At 40.5% G+C, this 25,166-nt stretch overlaps 1 protein-coding gene across 3 annotated transcripts in view; it reads right to left on the reverse strand.

Moving 5' to 3' along the window:
• The window catches only part of B3GLCT (beta 3-glucosyltransferase), a 112,805-nt gene that overhangs the window by 58,644 nt on the left and 28,995 nt on the right, over nucleotides 1–25,166 (reverse strand). For all 3 annotated transcript variants that reach the window (XM_037799994.1, XM_037799995.1, XM_037799996.1), the window contains 2 exons: nucleotides 6,239–6,315; nucleotides 5,635–5,746 (listed from right to left, as the gene is read on the reverse strand). In XM_037799994.1, the coding sequence (XP_037655922.1) occupies nucleotides 5,635–5,746; nucleotides 6,239–6,315 (189 nt within the window). The remainder of the gene's footprint in view (nucleotides 1–5,634; nucleotides 5,747–6,238; nucleotides 6,316–25,166) is intronic.

Below are 25,166 nucleotides of genomic sequence, written 5' to 3' on the forward strand. Positions count from 1 at the left end.
CAAATATTCCATATCAATGTACTATTAAGGCAAGTAAAACAGAGTTCTTACTCCTCGATGAGATCTTCAAAGAAGAATTTGAAAAATTCCTTCCAGAATCAATGCTCATTTTATCCATCCATCCATTCATCCATCCATCCAACGGATATTTATTGAGAATCTACCAAACACCAGGGGGAACAGAGCTTACACTACAGTGAGGTAGACAGAAAATAAGCAAGTAAATAAGGTAATTTCAGATAGTGATTGGAATTTGCTATGATGAAAATAAAACAGAGGGAGTGGAGGACTACCCTGGAAAGAAAAGGAACACTCTTTCTGAGGCGACGACTGAACTGAGATTGAAGAATGTCAAGGAGCCAACTATGCAAAAATCTGGGAAGAAGGTTCTAAGAAACTAATGGGTAAAAACTTGATACAGTTGATGGAAAAAAAAAAAAATCCAATGTGGCTGCAGCATATTAGTTATGGGCAAACATGGTATGAGAGAGAGAGAGAGACAACACAGAACAGAGCAGGATGAGTTTTATGTGCTGGTGGAAAGGAGTGTAGACTTTATTCTAAGTATAATGGGAGACATCCACTTCCAGCCACAACAGAATGGCTTGGATCAGACCGTCCCTCCCACCAAGAACAATGATAAAAGCTGGAGAATTTGCATAAAGCAAATGAATGAAGGCATCAGAACACAATAAAGGCAGGTAGGATATGAAAGGCTAAGTTCCCAGAGAGGAGGGAAGTCGGTCCATGTGAGCCCATGTTCACTTCTCTTCCCCTCAAGATACGTGCTGGTTCTCAGAGCTGGGAAGAGTGATGCAGCAGAAAGTAGCAGCTGAGGACATCTGCAGTCCCACTGGCTGAGAAGACAGAGGTTGGAGCTGGAGAATGCCAAGGCAGTAGAGATTTAAGGGGATCCCAGAAAAATGAGCCCAAAATTCTATGTGAAATTTTTCTTCAACTCCTAAGCTACACAGAAGCCAAGGGAAATAAACAAGAACCAAGCAGAAAGCAGCAGGTGAGAGGTTAAAAAAGTGGAGCAAAGACTGAACATTCCTGTAGTGCTAGGAGCCCAAGGCTGGAATCTGGGATTTGCAAAGGTGAAATGGCTCTAACAGATATCCCAAGCTTCCAGCTGAGGCCCTGGAGGGACTACACCTTTGGAGTAAAGGCAATCTGAAAACAGATCTACCCAGACAAGATTTACAAGCCAGAAGAATATTAAATCTTCCTGTAGAAAGATGATATCATCCACCACTTCCTTAATTTTTCCCATAAAACATCTGACCTTTAGTCAAAAATTGCCAGGCATGCCAAGAAATGAGACCAATCCAAAAACAACGAGAAAAAAAAAATGAACAATAGAGATTTACAGATTTTGCAGCTCTCACACAGTGACTTTAAAATAACAAGGATTAACATGTTTAAGAAAATAGATGAAAAGATAGAAAATTTTACCAAGGAACTAAAATAACTAGAGTCAAATGGAAATTCTAAAACTGAATAATGCAATAACTGAAGTCAGGAATTCAAAAGGATATTAGACACAGTGGAAAACAGAATACTGAACTGGAAAGGTGGTCAGTAAAAAAATATCTACATTGATGCACAGAAAATTTAAAAAGAAGGAAAATACAGAAAAGAACTTAAGAGAAACATGGGACCTAGTGAAAGGTTTAAATACAAGAAATTGGAAATCCTGAATGAGAGGAGGGAGAGAATAGAACTGAAGCAATATTTAAAGAAAAACTGGCTTAGAATTTTCTAAAACTAGCAAAAATTACCAAGCTGTAAATTCAAGAAGCTCCACATACTCCAATCAAGACAAATACAAAGAAAACCACACATAGACACATAATAGTAAAACTGCCGGAAATCAAAGACAGAGAACATCTTAAAAGCAGCCATGGGGATGGGGGCTGGCTGGAGTGAGGGGGATGATACATTTCTCCCAAAGGAGCAAAACCAAGATTGGCAGTTGACTCCTCAAGAGAAACAATGGAAGCTGAAAGGCAATGAAATGCCAGCTCTGCAGTGATGGAAGAAAATTACTACAGCCTAGGATGCTATACCCAGTGAAAATATCCTATGAGTAACAGGAAACAACTGGAAGATTCTGAGCAGTGAGCAATATGATCTAATGAATTACAGAGAGGTTAGGTTATTAGGGTGGCAAGAGTGGAAACCAGAAGACCTGTTAGGAGGCTTGAATAAAGCAAGAGCAGACTGCAGCCTGGACCAGGGGATATTATTAAATATGGAGAGAAGATGGATAAGATATATATTTTGGAGATAGACTCAACCAGATATGACAACATGGGATTGAGCTAAAAAGAGACTTCAATCATGAATCCTAGGTGTTTTTAGCTAAGCAACTGAAAAGACTGTGATGCTTTTCTGAGACAAGGAAGACTGAAGATGGAAGAGGTTTAAAGGGGCATTAATTCAGTTTTGAACAGCTTGATTTTGAAGTTCTTATAAGTGGAGGTATTAAGTGGGCAGTTTGATTTAGGAAGAGGGCGCACCCAGCTCACACCCCCAGTTCCTTTGCATTCTGCTCAAATATGACCTGAGTGGTATTCCTTGTGCACCTAACTAAATGAGTAAGCCCACCCCAAGTCAACCCTTGTCCCCCTTATTCTGCTTTATATTCCTCCATAGTCCCTATTTCCATCTGACCTATATTTATTTGCATTTTTGTTTATTGCCTATCTTCCCTGCAACAAGAATGTCCACTCTTTGTGGACAGGAATGGTGTTCATTTGTTCACTGCTGTATCCCCAGTAGGACTAACATGTGATGGGTGTTCAATAATTTTTTGTTGAATGAATGCAGCAAGCTCAGGAGAGATTTAGAAGACAACTCTCCCCTACTGAAAAAACTAAAGCATATAATTTAAATCAAGTACCCTAAGTTCTAGAAATGTCATACTTTCTCTCTCTTACCCTACCATCACCACCACACTAAGAAAATTATCAGAAAATAAAAACACAGAAATGTAAGGTACTATTTCTTAAGAATCCTCTTCTCCTTGTGGTTTATCCTAAATACCTCCCAGAGCTCTAGTTTCAACCAATTCAGCAACAGGCCGTCCCTGAACATGTATGACAGTCATGAGTATAACTGCTATTTAGAGTCACAGACCTATATGGCAATTTTGTTCTTGATACTTTGCCTAGTAATATATTAAGGAATGATCACAAAGCAAATGACTTCAGCTTGACACAGAAAATTCAACCTTTTTGTTTCCAAAAAAATCAATAATTAGCTGTTTACTCAATCTTGACCAATATGAAAATCCCCACATTTAACATATCATGGCAATACAGCTGGCTTAAAGGAAATAAGCACCTTTCTCACTAATCTGTCACTGTTACAACACTTTGTTTCAAACAATTTTATGAAACATATGTTTTTATATTACATCCCCTAATAGCAACATTCAGCTATTATCTAGTATACAAGATTGTCATTAAATATTTTTGTGGGAGAGAGTTATACTGCAAATTACTTTAAGGGAGCAATCAATATATAATTTGGAAAAAAAGCACTCCTGCATCTTTTTAATGACTATGCTTTGTTAAGAGGACAATTATCATCAAGATAAACTTTAAAAGAACAACTTAGACAATGTTCTATTAATATCTTACAATTACTCTTTACCAACACCTGCGTTTCACCTCTATTAAAAATAATTCAAAAAAGTCAAGATGCTTCAGCAAATGCACACTTATATTAAAAGCATCCCGTGGGGGAGAAAAAGAAAGTCTTCAAAAAAGAATATGGCAATTTTTAGGAATCACCCAGAAAGGAAATTTTATAAAGATTGATTACTTTAATAAAGTTTTTTCCCATTTAAAATATTGTATAACAGCATTAAGTTGCATTAGTAAGAATTACTGGAAGTTATTACAGGGAGAAAATGTCAGAATTGAATCAAACAAAATACCTGGCACCCTAACACATTAAATAATCCTGATTTTAATGTTGTTTATTCATGTCAATATCAAAGACAGGTTTGCTTTATACTTTTTTCCTAGAATTTCAAATAGTAGGGAGGAAAAAACCACACTGGTTTAAGCTAATTCAATGCTAGCTTCAAAAGAAATGAAGCAACCTAGATATTTTTTTTTCAAATGGAAGTGCTCAGAAAAGCGGGAGAAAACACCCTATTTTACCTCTGTTCTGTACTTGCTTTCATGAACTTCCTTTGAACTTTTAAATTTAACACTCCAATTTTCATTAAAAAGCACAGTGCGTCACCATCTTCTTCTGTACAGAGTTAGAGCTATGGATAATGGAAAAATAATCTCCAGGTGAAACAAACACTGAGAGGAGGTGAAAACCCCTACATTTTAAAAAAGATCTGGGAGTTTTTCTCAAGTCAAAAGGAAACATAAAATCCTAACAAATCTTTTATATAAAACATGGAAAAAGTCCATAGTGGCTGGCTCGCATCATCAGAAAAGACTGGATGAGTCACACTCATAATTCTTCTCTTTGAAGGAATTATTGTTTTAACCTAATAATCTTCTCATCCAATTACATCTGAACCTTCCCAAAAATAAATGCATGAAGAGCACTCATGGCTGCTTCCAGTATTTAAATATAATGAGATTTGTGGTTTGTATTACAGCAACAAACTTTCTAGTGTTTGAGAAATCAATCTAACGATCACCGTTGCCCTACTTTTTGCATCTATAGCAAAAATCCACGCAGACACCTAGAAGATCACCTTTGGTTCCCCAGATCCTCATTAAATATGATTCACCTCTGGAGTAGGCATCAGAACAAAGGAGGTGCAAGTTTCTAGGGGTAACAGAAACGGCCAATTCTGCTTATCTCAAGTTTAAAGAAAGCCAAAACATCATCCGGTTATAACCTGGGCTTTCCCAACAGAAACAGTGATTGACTTTACGTAGCCCCAAACCCTCCCCAAAATTGCTTCCTCTGCCTGGAACACTCCCCCTACCTCTGACTCATCCTACAGAACTCAGACAAAAGGCCACTTCCTGCAGGGGCCCTTCCAGCACAGGGCGGGGGGTGGGGGGAATGCTGAGTGCTTCTAGCAGCACTCTCTGCTCCCCCAGGATAAGGGGTCCCACGGGTCCCACTTTAACTGCAGTGGTTTCCTTCATCATCCGTCTCCTGCAGCTATTCTGCAAGAACCATGCAGCCAGGGCCCCTGCCTTTGCTCCGGCCCCCTGCCCGGAGTGCCTGGTATACAGTTGGTACACAATAAATACTACTTATATAAAATAATAAGCAGTCATTGTCTAGTAAAGAGAAATGACAAATTTATGCTTATTTCTAGCGTAAACTGCTTTTGAACTCTGAGTTACAGGTTTTCAACTCTCCGAAATTGCTAACACAGAAAAATAGATTTTCTCATTTAAAAACAGCTCATTATAGGTTCCATCCCTCTGTAAGCTACAAACCTCAAAGAGAATTATTTAATTGGAAGTTTACACAGGAAGAGTTATAAGAGTCTCCAGGTATGGAACTTTTATTTCATTCTTTACAATGATTAGAATTTTAAATGGTTTTGATGAGCTTCAAGAACCTCTTAATCAAAATTACATCTTCTTTTAAGCGTTTCCCCCAAGGATAAATAATGGCATTGAAATTTTATTTCACCTTGGATGGATCATATCTTCTGAGTGTTTTTAAGAGTTGTGGAATTTTTATTCTTGTCTCTTCTTCACAGAAGAAAATCCATGATGAATTTCTGCTGTATGTTAGAGAAAAGCTGACAAAAAGAAATAAGTTAGAGTAATCACTTCTATAACATGAGTTTATAATAGGATTTAAAATTCATAAGTAGGAAATGGATGAAGGGCATAGGGAATGACAAGAAATCTAGATTTTTCCCATTTTTTTTTTCAAAGTATAGAGTTTCAACTTATAGGAAAGCCAGATACTAATAGCTTATAAAACAGAGTTCTTCAAATTAATTCTCTCTGTAACAACACCAGTTTGGGAGACAGATAATTTTCAAAACATCAACTTGAAGCATTCTGTCTCTCTTTTAAGAAAAAAACATCTTTAAAAATAAAAGCTGTTCATTATCAAGAACCAACCATCAAGACATGGGGTTCATGTGGTAATTGTAGGAGGTAAAGTTAAAATTTACTCCACTCCCTGACCCTGAGGGGACACCCACCCTCTTCATAAGAAAGCGGGTGGCACGAGGGCACTTGGGGATAAACATCGAGGAGTTACACATTTACACTACACGTACTGCAGCAGCAACGGAAGAATGGTCCAACCACCTTCCTGCACAACCAGCTGATGCGTGAGAAGAACTCTGGGGGGTTCCTGCCGAAAAGATTTCCAGACAAGAAATAAATAAAAATACATTATGACCACTCACTCCAATTAAAAAAAAAAAAAACTATTCAATATAAAACACAGGCATTTTTATATACATGATGCTTTCCTCCTCACACCACTCTCTGATTCCTAGTTCTCTTTAGAAACTAATGGAAATAGTATTTCAGCTGAATCCACACAACCTGCACTAGCCAGGCTATGGAGAGTGGGGAGGTCCCCAAGGAGTCTTCGGGGCTGCCCGGAGCCAACTTGAAATCTGCAGATTTGTGGGGGCAACTGGCAGGGGTGAGCCCCTAGGGAAGCAGGCAGGAGGAACTCAGAGGCACAAAGACTGTTTTTGACTTTATACGCAACATATGTAATGCATGCGAGACAAAACAAAACACTAAAAACACCATGCTAATGAAAAGGTTTTGGTCTAAATACTAGAAATATGATCCTTAACTATTCAAGTAATAAAAGCAATAGCTTAATAAAGGAATTTTCAAAACTACAAACACAGGAGGAATTAAGATTCAGAAAAAAGGTACAACTGTGATTAAATATATGTCCATAAATATACACAGAGAGATTGATATTTTTAAGGCTATGAATGTTATCTTTAAGGTAAAGCACTACTCATATTTCAAGTAGTTACAAGTCAAAAGTCTCTCAGAAATTTCATATGCTTGAAGAAACACCCCCCCACACACACACAAATTTTAGTATATCCTGTGTTTTATACTAACTACAAAAATGTGTCTTGGTAACTGTTACAGGCAAAAGAATTTAAGAATAAGTGACTAAATATTTGAAATACAATCACACTGACATAGATTCTACATCAGCCTTAAAAGTTCATATAAATTTATTTTTGAAGAGAATTATTTTTCATTTAAATTTTTGGAATGGAATATCCAATAAGCCTTATTCCTTTATTTTATGCATTTATTTCAACTTCCATGTACAAATATGAAATGTAAAAACAATAACCAAAAGTTAAACAACATGATATGTTAGAAAGAAAGAACAAAACTGAAGGCTGAATTAACCACCACTCAATACAGTATAGTATAAATAATTCAGAACCTTCTACAGTTGCTTCCGAATTAGGCAGAAATTTTCATTGTCTTTTAAAAACTACCATCTATCTATTTATATATTCATGAGGGATTATATAAGAGTAAAAAATTATGCATAAAGAAAACTAATGGTATTCCTATTTGCATAAGTTTCTGAAGTAATTATGGGTGGATGATAATGTGAACTAGATTAGAAAAGAAACAGCAAATACTAAAAAATTTTATAAGAAATAAGGAGCTGATAGAATTCTATGTAGCAATTAAAATCATAATAATGAAGGCTTTATAACCAGGGAAACGTCTTTACGTTAAATGGAAAAAGCAGACCTGACTCCAACTACGTGAAAAAAATTACATACGGAACAGAGATTGGAAGAGAACTAAAAAATACAAATATTTCTGTCAAGAAGACAGAATGAGATACATGTGTTAAAAATCCTTTAACGTAGTTAAAACACAATGTTTTAGCTTCCCAGCTGCTAGAACACACACCACACAATGGGTTGGCTTCAACAATGGGAATTTATTGGCTCATGGCTTTGAGGCCAGGAAAAGTCCCAAATTGAGTCCTCATCAAGGCAATGCTTTCTCCATAAAGACTGTGGCGTTCTGGGGTGGCTGCCGGTGATGCTTGGTCCCTGGCTCCTCTGTCACACGGCCGTGCACATGGCGGTGTCTTCTCCTTTCTCTTCTGGGTTCCATTGGCTTCCAACTTCTGGCTGCTCCCCAAGCTTCTCCTTCTGCGTCCCATCTCCTTTGCTTACAAGGACTTTACTCACACCAGCTGAAGGTCCATCCTCGTTCACTTTAACTAAAACCATCTTCCAAGGTCCTACTTACAAAAGGTTCACACCCACACGACAAGGGGTTGGGACCTGAACATGCCTTTTGTGGGGGACATGGTTCAATCCCCAACACATAGTTTAATTAAAAAAATAATAATTTGAGGGATCATGAATACACCTCAAAATTTTACTTTCAGAAAAAGCTCTGTTCCTTCTAGTCACGGGAAATGTACAAAAGACGTTAACAGGCAGTGGCTGAGAAGAGGCTGCCTTTTACACCTACACAGGTAACCGCAGTGGAAAGTGGGTGAGGGCACTTTCCTGGCAGGAACGAAGACAGGTCTATAAATAACTTCTGTCACAACAATAAAAATATAATAAAAGCACAAAGAGGGAGTCCAATTCTAGACTGAAAGGAGCTCTATGGATTCCTAATGGATTAAAATCCTTCCTGCCTCTATTATTTTTGTTTACTGAACTTCAAATTTGCTTCAGTTTACGAACACAAGGACAGCAATTACATTTTCTGATCCTTGAAATCTCCGAATAGAAACATTTGAAAAACTAGTGTGCCATGTTCATAATAGTCTCCAAAGGTGTGTGAAAACCTGTCTCAAAAATACAGAGCAGATTCTTCCTGAGCATTCAAAAACTGTTCTTGATTACTTGTTGATTAAGATGATGTCCTCTTAATAGAAATACATTTCAACATCCAAAAAGGCCCAAGCCAAGAACTTTTACCCTTGTCTGATACATACCTATGATCACACACACAGACCCAGACAGATGAGCACATATTATATGCAGTCGCCCCTCTAAGATAAATATATTCAAAAAGGTCGCCTTGAAATCTTCCGTGGAATGATCTTATCTCAGGTCTTACCACTGGAATTGGAGTAACCTGTGTTCTCTCTCTCACCACAAGAGTTAGTCCTCCTGAAAGGAACCAGGTCACCAACTTACCAGCTCTTTTGGATGCAAAACGGGTTTTTAAATAAGGAATTGGATGAATGGGTGATAGAGAAAGAGTTTTAGAATGAAAAGTAATTGGATGTAAGATAATCAACCCCACCAAAAGCCATCTGAAATAAAAGGTATCCTGTGACGTGCTCCCAGCAGCAGCTGTCATCAATCTAAATGATGTGCATCCACCAAACCGTGCTGCTATTTCAAACCTAAAGGTTATGCAGAATTCTATCAATAATGAGATAATGCCAAAATATAGGCAAGCATAAAGGGGCAGGCTAAAAGTTCAAATGATGAAATGGGGGTAAACAAGGAAAAGAGAAAGAAAACAAGAAGTGGATCACAATCCTGTAAACTGCCAGGTCAATTCTATTTGTCTCTTGGAGGCAAAAATCTCCCTATACTTCCATAACAACCATTTACTGAATCATAGTAATCACTCAAAAGTCAGAAAGTCTACTGGATCTTTAGTCAGTACTTCCTTTGAACATATCTGTTATCAAGGCATTTATTCATATTTAAAGTAGTTAATCATTCTTGAGGACAAATTTATAACCAACACCCTAATTCACTAGCTGGTTTATCATACTCATCATCTTCTTTTGAGAAAGAGGTCTAATTCTAATGCCATAGCTGAGCATTCTCAAAATGTGTTGAGAAAGCCCCTTATTCTTTATATGGAGGGAAAAAAATCATTAAAAATTAATATCTAGAAATATTAATGGCAAGAATGAAAAAGGCAGCATTTGGATATGGATTAAAGCAGATGAATCTTTAAAATATCATAAATAACTTTAATTATTCAGCAAATTTGGTTTTGAACCATGTTAGTCTTCCTGCCACTGTCTGGAAAGAATTCAACTATCTTAACTCCATGCTGTTGGCCTGTGACCCTGGTCAATAGACTGTTCCAGGTATATACCTGGAACGAGTCCGTGCCTTAATTTAACCCATAAGTCTAGCAGAACATGGGTTTTTGGTCTAACTATTCAGATCAAGTGCTAGATTAGAAAACAAAAGCCAATACATTTGTCCAGTCTGAGGCAAAAGGTCTAAAAGATTGAATCCTGTTTTTAAGACTGATTCCAGTTCAACTGTATTTCCAAATTTCAACTATTTTTAAAAACTGAGTTTTTAAACCAGCACATAAATTATGTTATGATGAAAATTAACATGTTTATTGTTATAATCTCTTCCATAAGAAGTAGATATATCTTTGGAAGATAATAATAGAGATGTACAATATGCTGTTTGGAACATATATCTGACAGATTTATTAGCCTTTAGAAATCCAGTGTTCATTTATGGCTCAGTAGATTTTAACTGATGCTATAATTACACACCTTCCAAGAATCTGGATCTCTACCTTAAAAAAAAAAGATTTTCCAGATAACCATCTTCATTATTAAATGCCTTGCCTTGCAACAGAAAATATTACCTCATTATTTATAAATATTATTTTTATAAATCTATTTACTTTGAAATGTATTTCTAAGTACACTTTTATAGTGCATATAAATCTATTTTAACTAATCATTCATTCATTCACAAAAGGCAGCAAAGCTACGTATTTATAGACATGATTTCTGGCTCCACCTTTTCTGAGCCATGTAGCCTTAAGAAGGTTCTGTAACCTATCTGCAGCTCACAGTGTTACAGACCTTGGGGAGGGAACTTTACCTTGCAGACACCTCAATTTTGACCACCACCTAGCCTCCAAACTGTGAACCAATAAAAGCCCATTGCTTCAGCCAACCCATTATATGGTATGTATTTTACCAGCCAGGAAATGAAGACATGGCATTATTACTACTGAGTTTACACTATTTGTTGAGCAACTACTATGTGCCAGGCACCCCTCTAGGAATCAAGTCTATGGCGGAGACCCTGCTCCCTTGAATCTCTGGTTCCAATGAAGGAGACTGGCAACAAACAAATAATCACATACTGTAATGGCAGGGGCAAATGTCATAAAGATAAATGCAGTAAAAACAAGGCCAGGTAAAACAACAGAGTGACCAGGCAGGCTCGGGCAAACACTCTTTCCTAATCAACCAGAATGACCTCCACCTGCTGGCTACACCGATGATTACAATGACCACCGGCCGGGCCGCGTGCTAGGAGGCAGAGACACAGAGAACTGGCTTCAGAGCCCTGCAGAACTGAGATAAACCCTAGCCACACGTTCCAGTGACGTGGGCAGGGGCAAGTCTCACACTCTCAGCTCAGTTTCCTCTCTGCAAAACAAGGAGAGGAACAGTAACTACTTCACAGGGTTAAATGAGCTGATGCCTGATTTAGCGAGCTCACAGTAAGTTGTTTCCAACTCTGTCTCTACTCGGACCCTGGCCCCAGAGGCTAAATGTCCCACTGCTCCCGCCAACCCAGTCTTTCCAAACCTGAACGCACCATCTTCATTCACCTTCCTTTCACGCATCCATCCACTAACACGAATTGAGATGCACGATTTATGCCTCAATCAGAGACAGTCCTCACAGGAGCCTCATAAACTCTTACTATTTCTTCAAGGCTTAGCTCAAATGCCATCCCAAAGCCTTCACTGACATCTCCGGGCAGCGCTGAAGGCCTCCTTGGCTATGGTCTCTCAGTGCCATGTAAGTGTTGCCTCAGGACAGCAAATGAACAACCTGCTACCCTGCAGACTGCACCTCCTGGAGGGTTGGATTTCTCCAGTTCAGGGGAGAGGTTCAAACCCTGGGCAGCCAACGGTGACAAATGCTCCCGACACGGCCTCCTCCGTGGTGTGAAGAATTGATTTCCTCATGGCTGAGCAGGTGGCCTCCGTCTCACCATGCTATTTTCTCCTAACCCAAGCCCAGGCCCTTGCACGGAGAAAACATTAGAGAGTTACTAAATGAATGGATGACTAAATTCTTACTCAACAGCAAAGTAATAAAGTCTCCAGTTTAATAAGTAACTTAATGGGATTCCTTAATACCTAACAATTACCACCCGAAAAAAAATGAACTTTTAGTAAGTAATTAAGCATCCAATTGCATTTACCTAAAAAGTTTCATGATAGCATCAAAGAGCTGAGGCAATAAACCAAACCCAGGAATCTCAAAAGTCACCTTTTAATGAAGTGCCTCACACTTATCGGCATACCCTGCCAATTAAAAAAAATTCTAAAAATAGAAAGTGCCAGGCCACCTTTCTCAAGCGTCTGCACGCTCTCCTAGGAAAAGCTTTGCTTGCTTTCCTGGCTTACCTTATAGAAATGAGGTTTTTTAAACTAATAAGCTAAGGCCTGACTAACTCTTCTCAAGGAATAGTGTTTTCCAAAACTTCCTGCGAAAAAGAGTAATTATTTGTAAGGCTCAGATTCTTCCAGGTTTTAAATAAAGGTCATAGTTGCACCATAAAAGAAGGCAACAAAATTAGAAGTAGCTCTTCTCTTCACAAGCTGAGGGCGGAGGTCTAAGTGACTGGCTCCATTTGGCCTAAAGCAGAAATCGTAATCCAACATCTGCCGGGGGCCCCCAAAAAGCTCCTGTTATAAGCATCCCCTACTCCCACTTTTTTTTTTTTTCAGGTGTTTACAGGTTACCTTAAAAAAAAAAAATTAGAACCATGGAACCAGAATTCACCCGTGGTTCTCCCCGTATCTTAGCTCCAGCCATCATTCTAGACTCTCTCTGAGGGCTCCTTCCCCAGGGGCTTATTTTCCTGTTCCCAATCCAAAGCAACTCTGTGGCCGAGCATGCTAAGGTTAACATTTATGCTTTCAGGTCTTCAAAATGGTGCCTGAATCCTTGTTTTAGTAGAAACTACCAAAAACAATGCAATTGTGTTTTACCTTTCCTCCTTCGAACAGGAATGGCTGTTGCCAATTTAATTTTACTTTCAAAGTCCGTTAGAGAACAATGATGGTTTCCATAACTTAGGGCAAGTCTTAATACTTGATATTCTTCTGGAGCTACAGTAAAAGTCGTCTCAAGTCTAAGTTCCCATTTCATTGGACCCCACATTCCAGAAGGAAAAAAAATGCGAGCTTCTCCACAACATAAACAAGATACCCCCAGGAGAACCCTCCCCAGAGGCTGAGCTGTTTATCCCCATTTCATGTAGCAGGTAAAATACAAGAATTTTCACATAAACATCCACACAGCAAGGAATTTTTTTAAGTTCAAAATGAAGTCAAGTCACCATCAATACTCAGATGCTGTGTACACAGCAAGTATTTAAAAAGGAGTAAAGTGAAGAACCTGGTTGACTAGGAAACCACTGCACCAACTCTCCTATGGATTTCTACTAGCCTCACCTCACCGTTTGTTTTTTTTCAGGTGCATCTTTAAACAGTCCATCTTTACACTATCCTTCCATCTGTAAGAGGTTGGGGCAGAGACTCAGGAAAAAAAAAAGCACTTCTTCAAAATCTGTATTTTTATATCAACAGATTTGCATTTAGGAACCGCGTGGTCATCAACCACATCTTCCCATCTCACCAACCTTATTTTCCATCCATCCCAACCCCAAAAGATCACCATTCCACTTGCTTTCCTCATGCCCCAAACTGTGCCTTTACAAATTCCTGGCATCCCCCAAGTATTCCTAACAAGCCTTCAACTCCCAGAACTATGTTCTAAAGCTGTGCCCCTCCAGCAAAACTTGTTTCCCCTCCCTGATTTCACAGCAGCTTTCCCTCTTTATCCTCACAGCCTTCACATGAATAATCTGCAGCCCATAAACTCGGGATTTTTGCATCTTGCTTTACTTCTTAAACAGCTTCAAACTGTGCATCACATATTCCTCTAGGGCCCCACTGTTTTGTCTACAGGTATCTTTCTTCATTTAAAAGTATCTAAAATAACTATAGATGCCCAATCAATACTTATTTGTTGAATAAATAATATACTTACTCTGTATTACTTCTAATTTCTGCTTAGTGATACTGTCCTTTATATTATGCAATAGGTAGCATCTACCTTATATGTTATTTAAAGGACTAGAATATCTTTCATAATTCCTTTCTAATCCTTTGCTCCACAGCATTCTAGAATAGTACTCCACACCTAGAATTGCACATGGTGAAATCTGCTGACTTCTGATTAGAAGAAATACATCGTTGTAAACTTCAAAGCTATTACAAACTGCATTATAAACCTCAAAACGAGCTGTGAAGGACCCAAACTATTCTAGAAAGCAAGGGAAATAGCTTTTACCACTCTAGTAACAACTCCAAGTATAGTATTAAATTTCAGAGAGAAATTTACCGTAGGCTCCTGTTTTTATATTCACACTGCAAAGATGAGAAATGTTTGTATTTCTAATACGAACACATTTTACCACCTTGAGGCAAAACAGGCTTAGGTAATGACTTGCCGAAGCCAAGAGAATAGCTAGAAGCAGATGCATAATCACAGAAACCATTAAATTTTTGCACTTTAATTTTTGGCAGACTTTGCATTCAAGTACAATCTGACAGGAGTAATGAATAAATAAGCAGCCATTCTAGACATGTGGCATGGTGGGAGGAATGGAAACGGAGTATTTTGACTATTAGATAAATATTCAAATGGTAAAAGCCACAGCTGATTCCTCCCTCACCAAGCAACTTCTGTAAATGCATGTGGTGGGTCAATCTAGGAGGAAACCAAAATTGCAACCTGCAGACTTCAAAGCTCCGGTCCCAGGTGACACGAGAGCCCCCGACGTCCCCCCCCCCATGTCCAGTTCCATGAGAGACACACACCTGCCACGACCTGCCACGCTGTGGGACTGGATGCTACCCCCAGGGCTGCGAGCTGACTCTCAGCCCCCTCTCCAAGCTTCCACAGCTGCCCCAGGCCCTTTGCAACATCATGCTCTCGCTTAAGAAAATGCCAATTCTTTCTCAAGAACGTGGCCACTTCCCAGAACAGGTTCCATTTCCATTTTAACTAGGGAGCACTTTGTCCTTCCGTGCTTTGTGCATTTCAGCAATTAATTCTCAAAAGTCAATCTTATTTCTCTATTTTCATGCAGCTCTAGGTTGGGATATGTCATAAATGCCCCAAAATATTGTCTACAGACCCTCTATCAGCTGGCAACAATTTTGTGGATCTCTAAAATGCCATCCATGGAAGAAACTTGACTTTTACTCTTGAGTGGCATAAAAACTTCTATAAAGAAAAAAAAGTACCTAGTATCAAGTATAGTTGCCAACTATAAAATATTTCTAGTCATTCCAACTACCAAAAGATTTGCTAATCCAAGTACTAAATTACTTAAGCCATAACGGCACATTCTGGGTCTTGGGAACAAATTAAGCCCAAGTGTTAGTTAATATTTTGTCATAACTACTTCAGTACTCACAGCTGACTTTCATGGAAGGAAACAATTCGGAATAAGAGTAGACTATCTTACAATTAAAGAGAGGTCTCCTTATGGCTTTGGTCTAGACTACCGTCACAGAACTTAAATGCTGGGGGCAGGGCTTATTGCCTAATGATATTGTTTAATTATGGGTCTTTAACTACAAAACCAACATCGCCACCTAGTGGCAGTCTAAGCCTCCTACCAAACAGACTGTCCAAACTGCAAATTTTGAATGTAAAGCACAATAAAAATTAAGAACAGCATACTGAAACTAAATATAAGTATACAATACCAGAAACGTTAAACACCTTAGAGAAATGGGGCTGTTTCTGAAGCTTTAAAAGCCAAGAGAAGAACAGGGCAATGAAAATACCCTGGCGTCACCCCAGGCGCCACGGGAATACAAAGAGGAGTGTGGAAGAGGGCAGAGCATACACAATAAAAGACAAACTGGAGAAACTGGGGAGCCCAGAGGAATGCCAACCAGCATCCCTGAGTTAGGTGCCTGCGGATGAAAACCAGAAAGACACGGAGGAGGGCCTGTCAAAATAAGGATAACAATGACGGCAATAATAATAACAGCAGCGGCAACAAAACACTCTGCATGGGGATGCTCCCAGAGGTAAGCGGAAGGCAGGAGGAGCCACAGCTGCCCAACTGAATGCACGACTTGGAGACCTCCGCTTACTCCTGCTCTCTGGGGAACAGAACATTACTGATCACTCCTTGAAACGCGACTCCCTCGGGTCCCCTGATGTTACACCACAACACGACTTTTCTCTGCGTCTCTCTGTATAATAAGAGGATTGCTCCTGCCCTGCCCAGCCCCAAACACTGGTTTTCCCCAGATTCCACTGCCCTTCCTGGGGCAGCCCTCTCAAGAGTTCAACTGCTACCTTTGTGTTGTTGAATCCCAAATCTGCCATCTTCTGGCCCAACCTTTCCCCAGAGCATGAAAAAATACCCAGCCTCCTGTCGCTGATGCCTCCAGCTCCAATTTGATAGATATTGAAACCTGATGTCGTCTTCACCCCCTAAACCTGCTGATTTTGCCCTGAACTTGGCCTCCAGTGGCAGATCACCGCATCTCCATCCTAGCTGGGAGCATCCAGGACTTCTCCAGCAGCACTTCTGATCTCCCACCCTTCTGGCCCTGCTCTTCACACAGCCATGCCCGTCGGGTCTGGTCCTCTGCCCCTTCCCCAGCCCAGCACTTCTCAAGCTCCCATGGTGAAGACCCAGCAGTTGTCTGCAACCCCGCTGAGGAGCAATGCCTGAGACGCAAGAGTCCGACAGCCTCAGAATTAGGCCCCTGTCTTGGCTCTCGTAAACCTGTCCCCCTCCCAGCCACCAGAGTGATGGATTCTAATACAAATCCAACCAGGCGGACCCTCTCACAGTTCAACCCAGGAGTGCCTCACCCAGGGGGCACTCTTCACATCAGTGGCTGGGAAATGCTGCTACATTTAGCGCCGGGGGCAGGGATGCTAAAACTACCTTGCATAGTAAAGAAACTCCCTCAAATTGCCGGTGGTTGGACGCAACCTCATACTTTGTCTGTCACAAAATGGCGCCTTACGGCTGACAGGTGACCCAGCTGCAGCTCGTGGCATTCAAGGAAAGCTCTGTCATAACATCAGCTGGAAATGAGCTTAAGAACAGATGTCTCAGAGTCTAAATTCCAGTGACAACACACTAAAATATTTTAATGTCCAGGTTTCAACAAAAGGTTAGGAAAACATACAAAGAAACAGGAAGTGATGGTGGCCCAGGCAGAGGAGAAAATTAAAGCCTTAGAAACCATCAATGAGGAGAACCAGGCCTGGGACCTACCAGACAAAGACTTTTTTTAAAAAATAGTCTTAAATATGCCCAAAGAGCTAAAGGAAAACATGGGCAAAGAACTAAAGGAAATCAGGAAAACGACAGATCAACACAAAGAAGGCATCAATAGAGAGAAAGAAATTATGAAAAGGAACCTAACAGAGCTGAAGACCACAGTAACAGAAATCTAGAATTCCCTAGAGGGGTTTGACAGTAGATTGGAGCTGGCAGAAGAAAGAATCCATGACAGACAGTTGAAATCATTCAGTCTAAGGAGCTGAAAGAACAATGAGGAAAAGTGAACAGAGCCAGAGGCTATCAAGCATACAAATAGACACACTGGGAGGCCCAGAAGGAGAAGAAAGTAAGAGGCAAAGAAAATATTCAAAGAAATAACTTTGAAAACTCCCCCCAATTTAACTAAAGACATGAATATACACATCCAAAATGCTCAACAAACTCCCTGCAGGATAAACCCAAATAAACCCCTGCTGAGGCATATTACAATCAAACCGTCAAATGCCAAAGATAAAGAGAGATTCCAAAAGACACAAGAGTGAAGCAACGTGTCATATAGAAGGGAGGCTCAATAAGACTAAGTGCCCATACCTCATTAGAAACCATGGAGACAGGCATGGAATGACATATTTAAAGGGCTGAAAGTGAAAAAAAAAAAACAAAAAACACTGCCAACCAAGAATTCTATATTCCGCAAAACTCTTTCAAAAATGAGGGAGAGATTAACACATTCCCAGATAAACAAAAGCTGAGGAAGTTCATCACCACTAGACCAGCCTTACAAGAGATGGCAAGGAGAGTTCTGCAGTTTGAAATGAAAGGACAACTGACAGTAGTCAGTGGCTTCAAGCCATGGCTGCGTGAAGAAATAAAGATCTCCAGTGAGGGTAACTACATCGGTAAATATAAATGCCAGTAGTTTTGTATTTTTGGTTTGTAACTCCACTTTTTTACTTCCTACAGGATCTAAAAGGCAAAAGCATAAAATCTAATGATAAGTCAGTGGTTGTGGGCTCATGCATCAAGACAATTTGTGACAAGGACTACCTAAAAGTGGGCGGATGGAGGGTTTTAGGAACACATTTTGTGTATATTATTGAAGTTAAGTTGGCATCAAAGTAAATGAGACGGTTACAGATTTGTGATGTTAAATTTCTGGGGTATATACAGCTTCAAACCACCACCCTACCCATCCCACATCTTGTTTGTCTGCCAGGCCCACTTACGACAGTTGATGGCCAAGGAAAACCTCAAGTCTTGCCAAAGCTTGAGGCTGATGAGAGTGATGCTGGTGAGCTCCTGAGGTCACAAGCAAAGTCGGGGGCAAATTGAAGCTCCATCTGGCTGGGTACGAAAATGAAACCTCCGAAGGTGAAGTAGGAGGACGCAGTGCTTCAGAAGAAAATGATCCGAATACCAAAGAATTCTGAGCAGCCCTGGGGAACCTGCCTGAGCTTTCAGTGCAGATCAGAAGGGCCTAGCAAGGACCATCTGGCAATTTTATGGGAAAAATCATGCCTCCCCAAATTTCATCTTTTTTCATTCTAAGTATAGCACGTGTACCTACGAATTAGCACATTCACCTCAAGTTTGTGGCGTGGATGATAAAATGTATGTATTTTCATACTTTGATTTCATTTTTCAAAATAAAATTCCAATTAAATTTTTTTTTTTAAATGCCAGTGGTGCCCCCTGTGAAGTCCCTGGCTCCTCAAGAAGACATACCCATTCCTCTGGGGTCACACCCCAGCCACTCTGCAGGCTCCCCTCCTCCAGCCCTGCCTCCCACCTTCCTTCTGCCCAGTCCCAGGACAGGATGCAGTGCCCCACCCCCTGCATGCTGTGCTCCGCCCACCCTGCCCATTCCCCCACGGCCCCACCCACCCACTCCATACTGTGCCACGCCCACCCTGCCCATGGCCCCACAGCACCCCAGCCACCCACTCTACTCTGTGCCCTGCCTACTGCCCCCTGTCAGGTTCTCCCAGCACGCCTTTGCCTGTACCATCCTCTCCAGCTAGAGAGACCCTTCTCAACTTGTTTAAGCTGCTTAGTTTGGGCTACTCTGTTACAGCAGCTCTGGCAAACTGCAACAAGCTTCAGCCCTGCAGATGAGATGAGACACCTTAGCGGATGGCGAAAGGACAAGATGGACCCTGGAGATGAACTGCCTACCCCCGACCCCACCAACTGGACTGGTTTGGGACGGCGGCAACCCTCCATCTTCCTTAAGCCATTGCTACTTGCTTGTGGTAAACTAGGCCAATGAGTGGTATCCTGACAGGTAAGGAAACCAACCTGGGATTCCGTACTACTTGTTCCTGGTTCTTTTCCATATTCTCTCTCAAACTCCACTGAAACATTAGATCATGTTTTCCTAGCACAAACTCACACCAAATCTTTTTCTATTCTTCTCTCCAAACTCTGCGGTTTCACTGAGAGAAGTAAAATAGCTGTTATATTTAATAGGAGACAGAGAGATTGGCCATTATCAATTTAACAATTTTAAAAAAAAGAAACAAAATACTTTTTTAAAATAAAAGCGTACTTAAAGCTCATTTTAATTTCTTAAATTTCTTGTGGATTTGTTGAATATCTACTATATTTAAGGTTCTATGGAGCAATCAAAAACAAAACAAGCCAAAATGCCTGCCTTCAAGAACCCTGTGACTGAAGGTGTAGAGTGGAGTGTGTATGTTGGTGGGGGGGAGTCAAATGTGATAGCACTGTAAGAGAAATAAACAGAAACTTCTATGATGATAGAAAAGAGAGTAATAACCTTGGGAAAGATTAAGTAATGCCGGGGGTTCCATTCAATTAGCATTCACCAAGGAGCCAGGCTCAGTGCCTGCAAAGCCCTGTGTTTGGTTCTGGGGATAAACAGGAAACAATAAATGCTGGAAAGGATGTAGAGAAACTGGAGCTGTTATTCATTGCTGGTGGGACTGTATAATGGTACAGCCACTGTGGAAGACAGTTTGGCGGATTCTCAGAAAACTAGATATTGAATTACCCTATAATCCAGCAATCCCACTTCTTGGTATATACCCAGAAGATCTGAAAGCAGTGACATGAACAGACATCTGTACACTGATGCTCATAGTCACATTGTTCACAATTGCCAAGAGATGGAAACAATCCAAGTGTCCCTCAATAGATGAGTGGATAAACAAAATGTGGTGTGTATGTGTGTGTGTGTATATATATATATATATATATATATACATACACACACATGATGGAATACTATGCATCAGTAAAGAGCAACAAGGTCCTGAAACATATGGCAACATGGATGAACCCTGAAGATATAATGCTGAGTGAAATAAGTCAGACACAAAAGGAAAGATATTGTATGTTACCACTTCTGTGAACTCTCTGAACAACGTATAATCAATGTCTTGTAATGTAGAATATCGGGGACCTAGTGATAGACAGAAGCTAGTGAGGGGGCATGATAATCTGTTATGTTCAGATGTGTTAATGATGGTGAATATAAAGGTATGGGAATAGACAGGAATTGTTTGTTAATGGGATTATAAGTATTAGAGTTCTATTGAGGATGGATAGGATTGTAAGGGGTTGTTTAAAGGCATGTTTCCCATAGATCACCACCACAAATATAGACAGGTGCTTGCATGATATACTTCTAAGGTATGACACTAGCACAGAGAGTTGAAACAAAAGGGTATATGGGAAAAATCTACCCATTGCATACTAGGGACTATAATTAATAGGAATATAATTCTACTACCACACAACAGGGACAAATAATTAAGGGCTGACAAAAGCTATGAGGTCTTTTGGGTCATGAGAATTGTTTAAAATGGAGACTGATGAAGACTGTACAACTAAGTGAGGATAATGTGAGATATGGATGGATTATCGTGGACATAACATATGCTATGTGAACTTAGGAACCCCCTATTTTACAAGTCAAGTCCTCAATCTTGAGGCTTGCTCAGGTGGAACTTACGGTTGTAAAGAGGAGGCTAAGCCCAGGAGTCACATCCAGAGAATCTCTTTTGTTGTTCAAATGTAGATTTTCCCTCTCTAAGCCCAACTCTGCAAATAAATCCATCACCCTCCCCCTGACGTGGGACAGGACCTCCCTCCCCCCAAGACGAATGAGTATTTCTGGTGATATGTGACATGAATTCCAGGAATGAGCCTGACCCTGGCATTGAGGGATTGAGAATGACTTTTTGACCAAAGGTGGGGAAAGAAAGGGAAGAAAATAAAGTTTCAGTGGCTGAGAGATTTCAAATAGAGTTGAGAGGCTGTCCTGGAGGTTACTCCTATGCAAGCTTCACCTAGATATGCCAAATGGCCACAATATGATAAGCTCAAGTCAACAGTAGTCCCAAAAACCTTAGTGAATACCCAGATTCCTATCTGAGACACTATAACAGTTTCACTCACTGAGTTTATTCTTCAGAAACATAAATCTTTCAGAGAACTCCTATGCCAGCTAAGTCCCAAACCCAGAGGCAACAGCCCCTTTAAGAACATCAACCAGATGTGTCCCCTTTTCTCATAAAGTCGACACCCCTTTTCTACATGAGCAAGTTAGGGTGGTCACAGCCTAGACACTCCTGAAGATTGGGAAAGTGATTAAACTAGATGAAGGGGTCGCAACAGACAAGATGGAATTTAACAAGGGATTATGACTACTGAATCTCTATATAATTTTCTTTTTCTTAGTTGCTAGGATATTGGAATAGCTAGAAGGAAAGAACTGACATGGTGGAACTCTAACCCATAGCATCCCTTGAAGTTTGTTCAATAGCTACTTGTTAAATTGTAATTCAAAAGCTATCACGTTTTTGTATATGTTATAATTCACAATAAGGAAATAACTGAAACTATGGTGCTGTGACTCCTAACAACTTTGGAAATTTCCTATATAACTACTTGTTAAATCATACTTTGAAATATATTATTTTTTGTATATATATTTCATAATAAGGAAATATAACTGAAATTATGGAACTATAATCCATAATATTTTTTGAAATTTGCTCTCTACTTGTTAAAGTGTATTTGAAAAGTTATCACTTCCATGTATATATATGTTATAACAAAAAATGATTAAAAAATGAAAAAGATACACTGTCTACTGTCACAATTTGTCAAAGAGATAGACAGATGTGTTAACAATTGATAATAATACAAAGTGAAAAGTGTTCAATGAGAGTTTGTACAAGGTACAGAAATGGAACCAAAGAGGAAGCAATTTAGCACTGTGGGTCAAGAAAGTACACAGAAAGGCTTCTCAGGGATTCAGGAACTTGTCAAGAAGACGTGGGGTCAGCAATATCCAAGGAACAGTGCTAGAGCAAATCATGTTCCCCACACGGAAAGTTCAAGTCCTAAGCCCGGACCTGTGGGTGTGAACGCATTTGTAAGCAGGACCTTGAAAGATCCTATTTGAATGAGGCCACAATTGAATCAGGGAGGCCTTAATCTAACAGGACTGAAGTCCTCACAGCAGAGGAAGTTCAGATGCAGTCAGTTAGGAGAAGCCAGAAGTAGAAACCAGAGAAGGGGACAGAGATCTCCAGGTGACGGGGCAGAGCTGCATCTACGAGCCAAGGAGCTCCAAGAACTGCCAACGGCAGCCCTGGAACGCTACAGGCGTCAGGAGAAAGTGTGGCCCAGGGATACCTTGACATTGGCCTTCCAGCCTCCAAACTGTGAGCCAATAAATCCCTGTTGTTTAAGTTGACCAGTGTGTGGTATTTATCATAGCAGCCCTGGCAAACTAAGGCAAAAACTGAAGTGAAACTCCAAACAATACCCTTTCTTTGTTCCGAAGCCAAATGGCCAAGCTCAGCAAAGACAGAAACCTGGAACCACCCCTCCTAGTTGGTTTTAAGCATCCGGTGGTCTTGCATCTAGATCACATCCTCTGCAGAGTCCCCAGGCCTCCCAAGGAAGCAGGCATACCCAGCCCCTCGCAGCATCCTCCCAAATCTCATTTCCAAAGGAGAAGAAAAGAAGAAGGGATACTTTATAATTCCATATTTCTTCCCACTATAAGGTACCCGGGTGTATCCATACTGGAAACTGAGTCCTGGGAGTGCTGTCCTGCTCCAGGGTTCCCTGGAAGCTGCTCCAGGGAAAGGAGGGAGGGAGGGAAGGAAGGAGGAAGGGAGGGAGGGGGAAGGAAGGAGGGGGGGGAAGGGAGGGAGGAAGCAGAGGACAAATAGAGGAGAAAGGGTGGGACAGATTCAATAAACTGGGCTTAGTTGGCAAGGGAAGTAATTACCTACCTTAAAGGCAAGGACTATTAGTCTGGATTAAAGGGGGAAGAGGCATAATCTAAAAAAACATGTATTTGCCTCTCTAACAAGGAAGGTACTTCTGGGAACATAGGCACACACAGTTACCTAGGGCTAAGAGTGTTTTTAATTCCTATAAGAATAAGGGACACTTCACTGTGTCCTGATGTCGGTATGTGGGGTAAGTGCTAAGACCCGACCAAGCTAAATTCAGTTAATGCTTGCCTGGATCCAACTGAGGGGTCAGGCTCCTGGTGACCCCCTTCTGTCTGCAGCTGCCCGCCGATGGCCACCCCCTGGTCATCTGCACCGGCCCCCAGAGCTGACAGCAGCCCAGGAGGTCAGGGGCCCGCAGGACCACCTCACTGATGAAAGGCTTAAGAGGAGAAATCTCTTGAAGTTAGGTTTTCAACCAAAGAATTTTAAATTCATCAAGCTGCCGAACCGAGAAATTAAGAGTTAAATAATTATGTTGACTGAATCATTATATAGACGCCTTTTGCTTACTTTCTGGTATATTGTAGAATATACAAAAGGAAATATCTGAAATCACTGAAACTCACGGAACTGTAACCCAGATGCCTTGATCTTTGCTAATGATTGTACAACAATATAACCTTTATCTTGTGACAGAAAAACCTCGTGGCTGGCCCCGCTTGTACCCCCTTACCCTGTTTTACAAATTTAGAGTCTAACGATCACAAGAACAAGCCCTTAGTGTTTACTAATGAAGGAACTTGAGTCAGCCCAGAACTAACTCTCCCCAATTCCTAAGCTACCTTACAGGAGGAAGCTAGATTTAACCAAAATTGGCCTGACATGCACACCAGCTTAAATCTTAACCTATGAGTGACCTATACCTCATTATAATTCTAAAAATCATGCCCATCATCATATTAAGGTCACTATTTTCTCACATACATTCATGTAATCAATCTGCGTGTGCTCAAGATCATCTTTAATTTCCTCATCTTGAGCCATTACACTCATTACCATAAACCTGCCTATCTGTGGATACTATAAAACTATCAGTTTCTGCAGTTCAAGGAGACACATTTTAGGCCCATAGGAAATCTGTTCTGCTGCCTTCACATAGCAATCAACTCTTTCTCCCTTTGAAACCCCACTGTCACTGGCTGTCATATGCACTGGGCAGAGAACCCCGTGTCTGATCAGTAACATTGTTCCTATCACTAAGTCCCAGGAACAACCTGTCTGTAATACACAATCCTTTCCTCTCCCTGGAGAAGCCACCATCTTCTGGGGAGGTTTACCAGAAACCTGTCCTCACAGGAAGAGAGGATATATAAAGCATTTAAAGATCAGGTATAATCAACCTATTCACATCAGTGACTTCACCATGAATTCCCTTAAGGCTGCTAATTTTTCCGTTATCATTCCCAACTCTTGACTTCCAGGCACCCATCAACAAAAAGAAAGCAATCTACCAAACACAGGGCTCTTATCAGTTCTTTGCTAAGAGGACCAGGAAATATGTTTATTAACAAGCAAGCACTTCTGTCCTGGGGCAATGCAGCACAGCCCTCTGGGAGGAGTTTTGTTTCATTTTGTTTAATTTC

Source organism: Choloepus didactylus, chromosome 12, assembly GCF_015220235.1.
Source record: "Choloepus didactylus isolate mChoDid1 chromosome 12, mChoDid1.pri, whole genome shotgun sequence".
Lineage (NCBI taxonomy): Eukaryota > Metazoa > Chordata > Mammalia > Pilosa > Megalonychidae > Choloepus > Choloepus didactylus.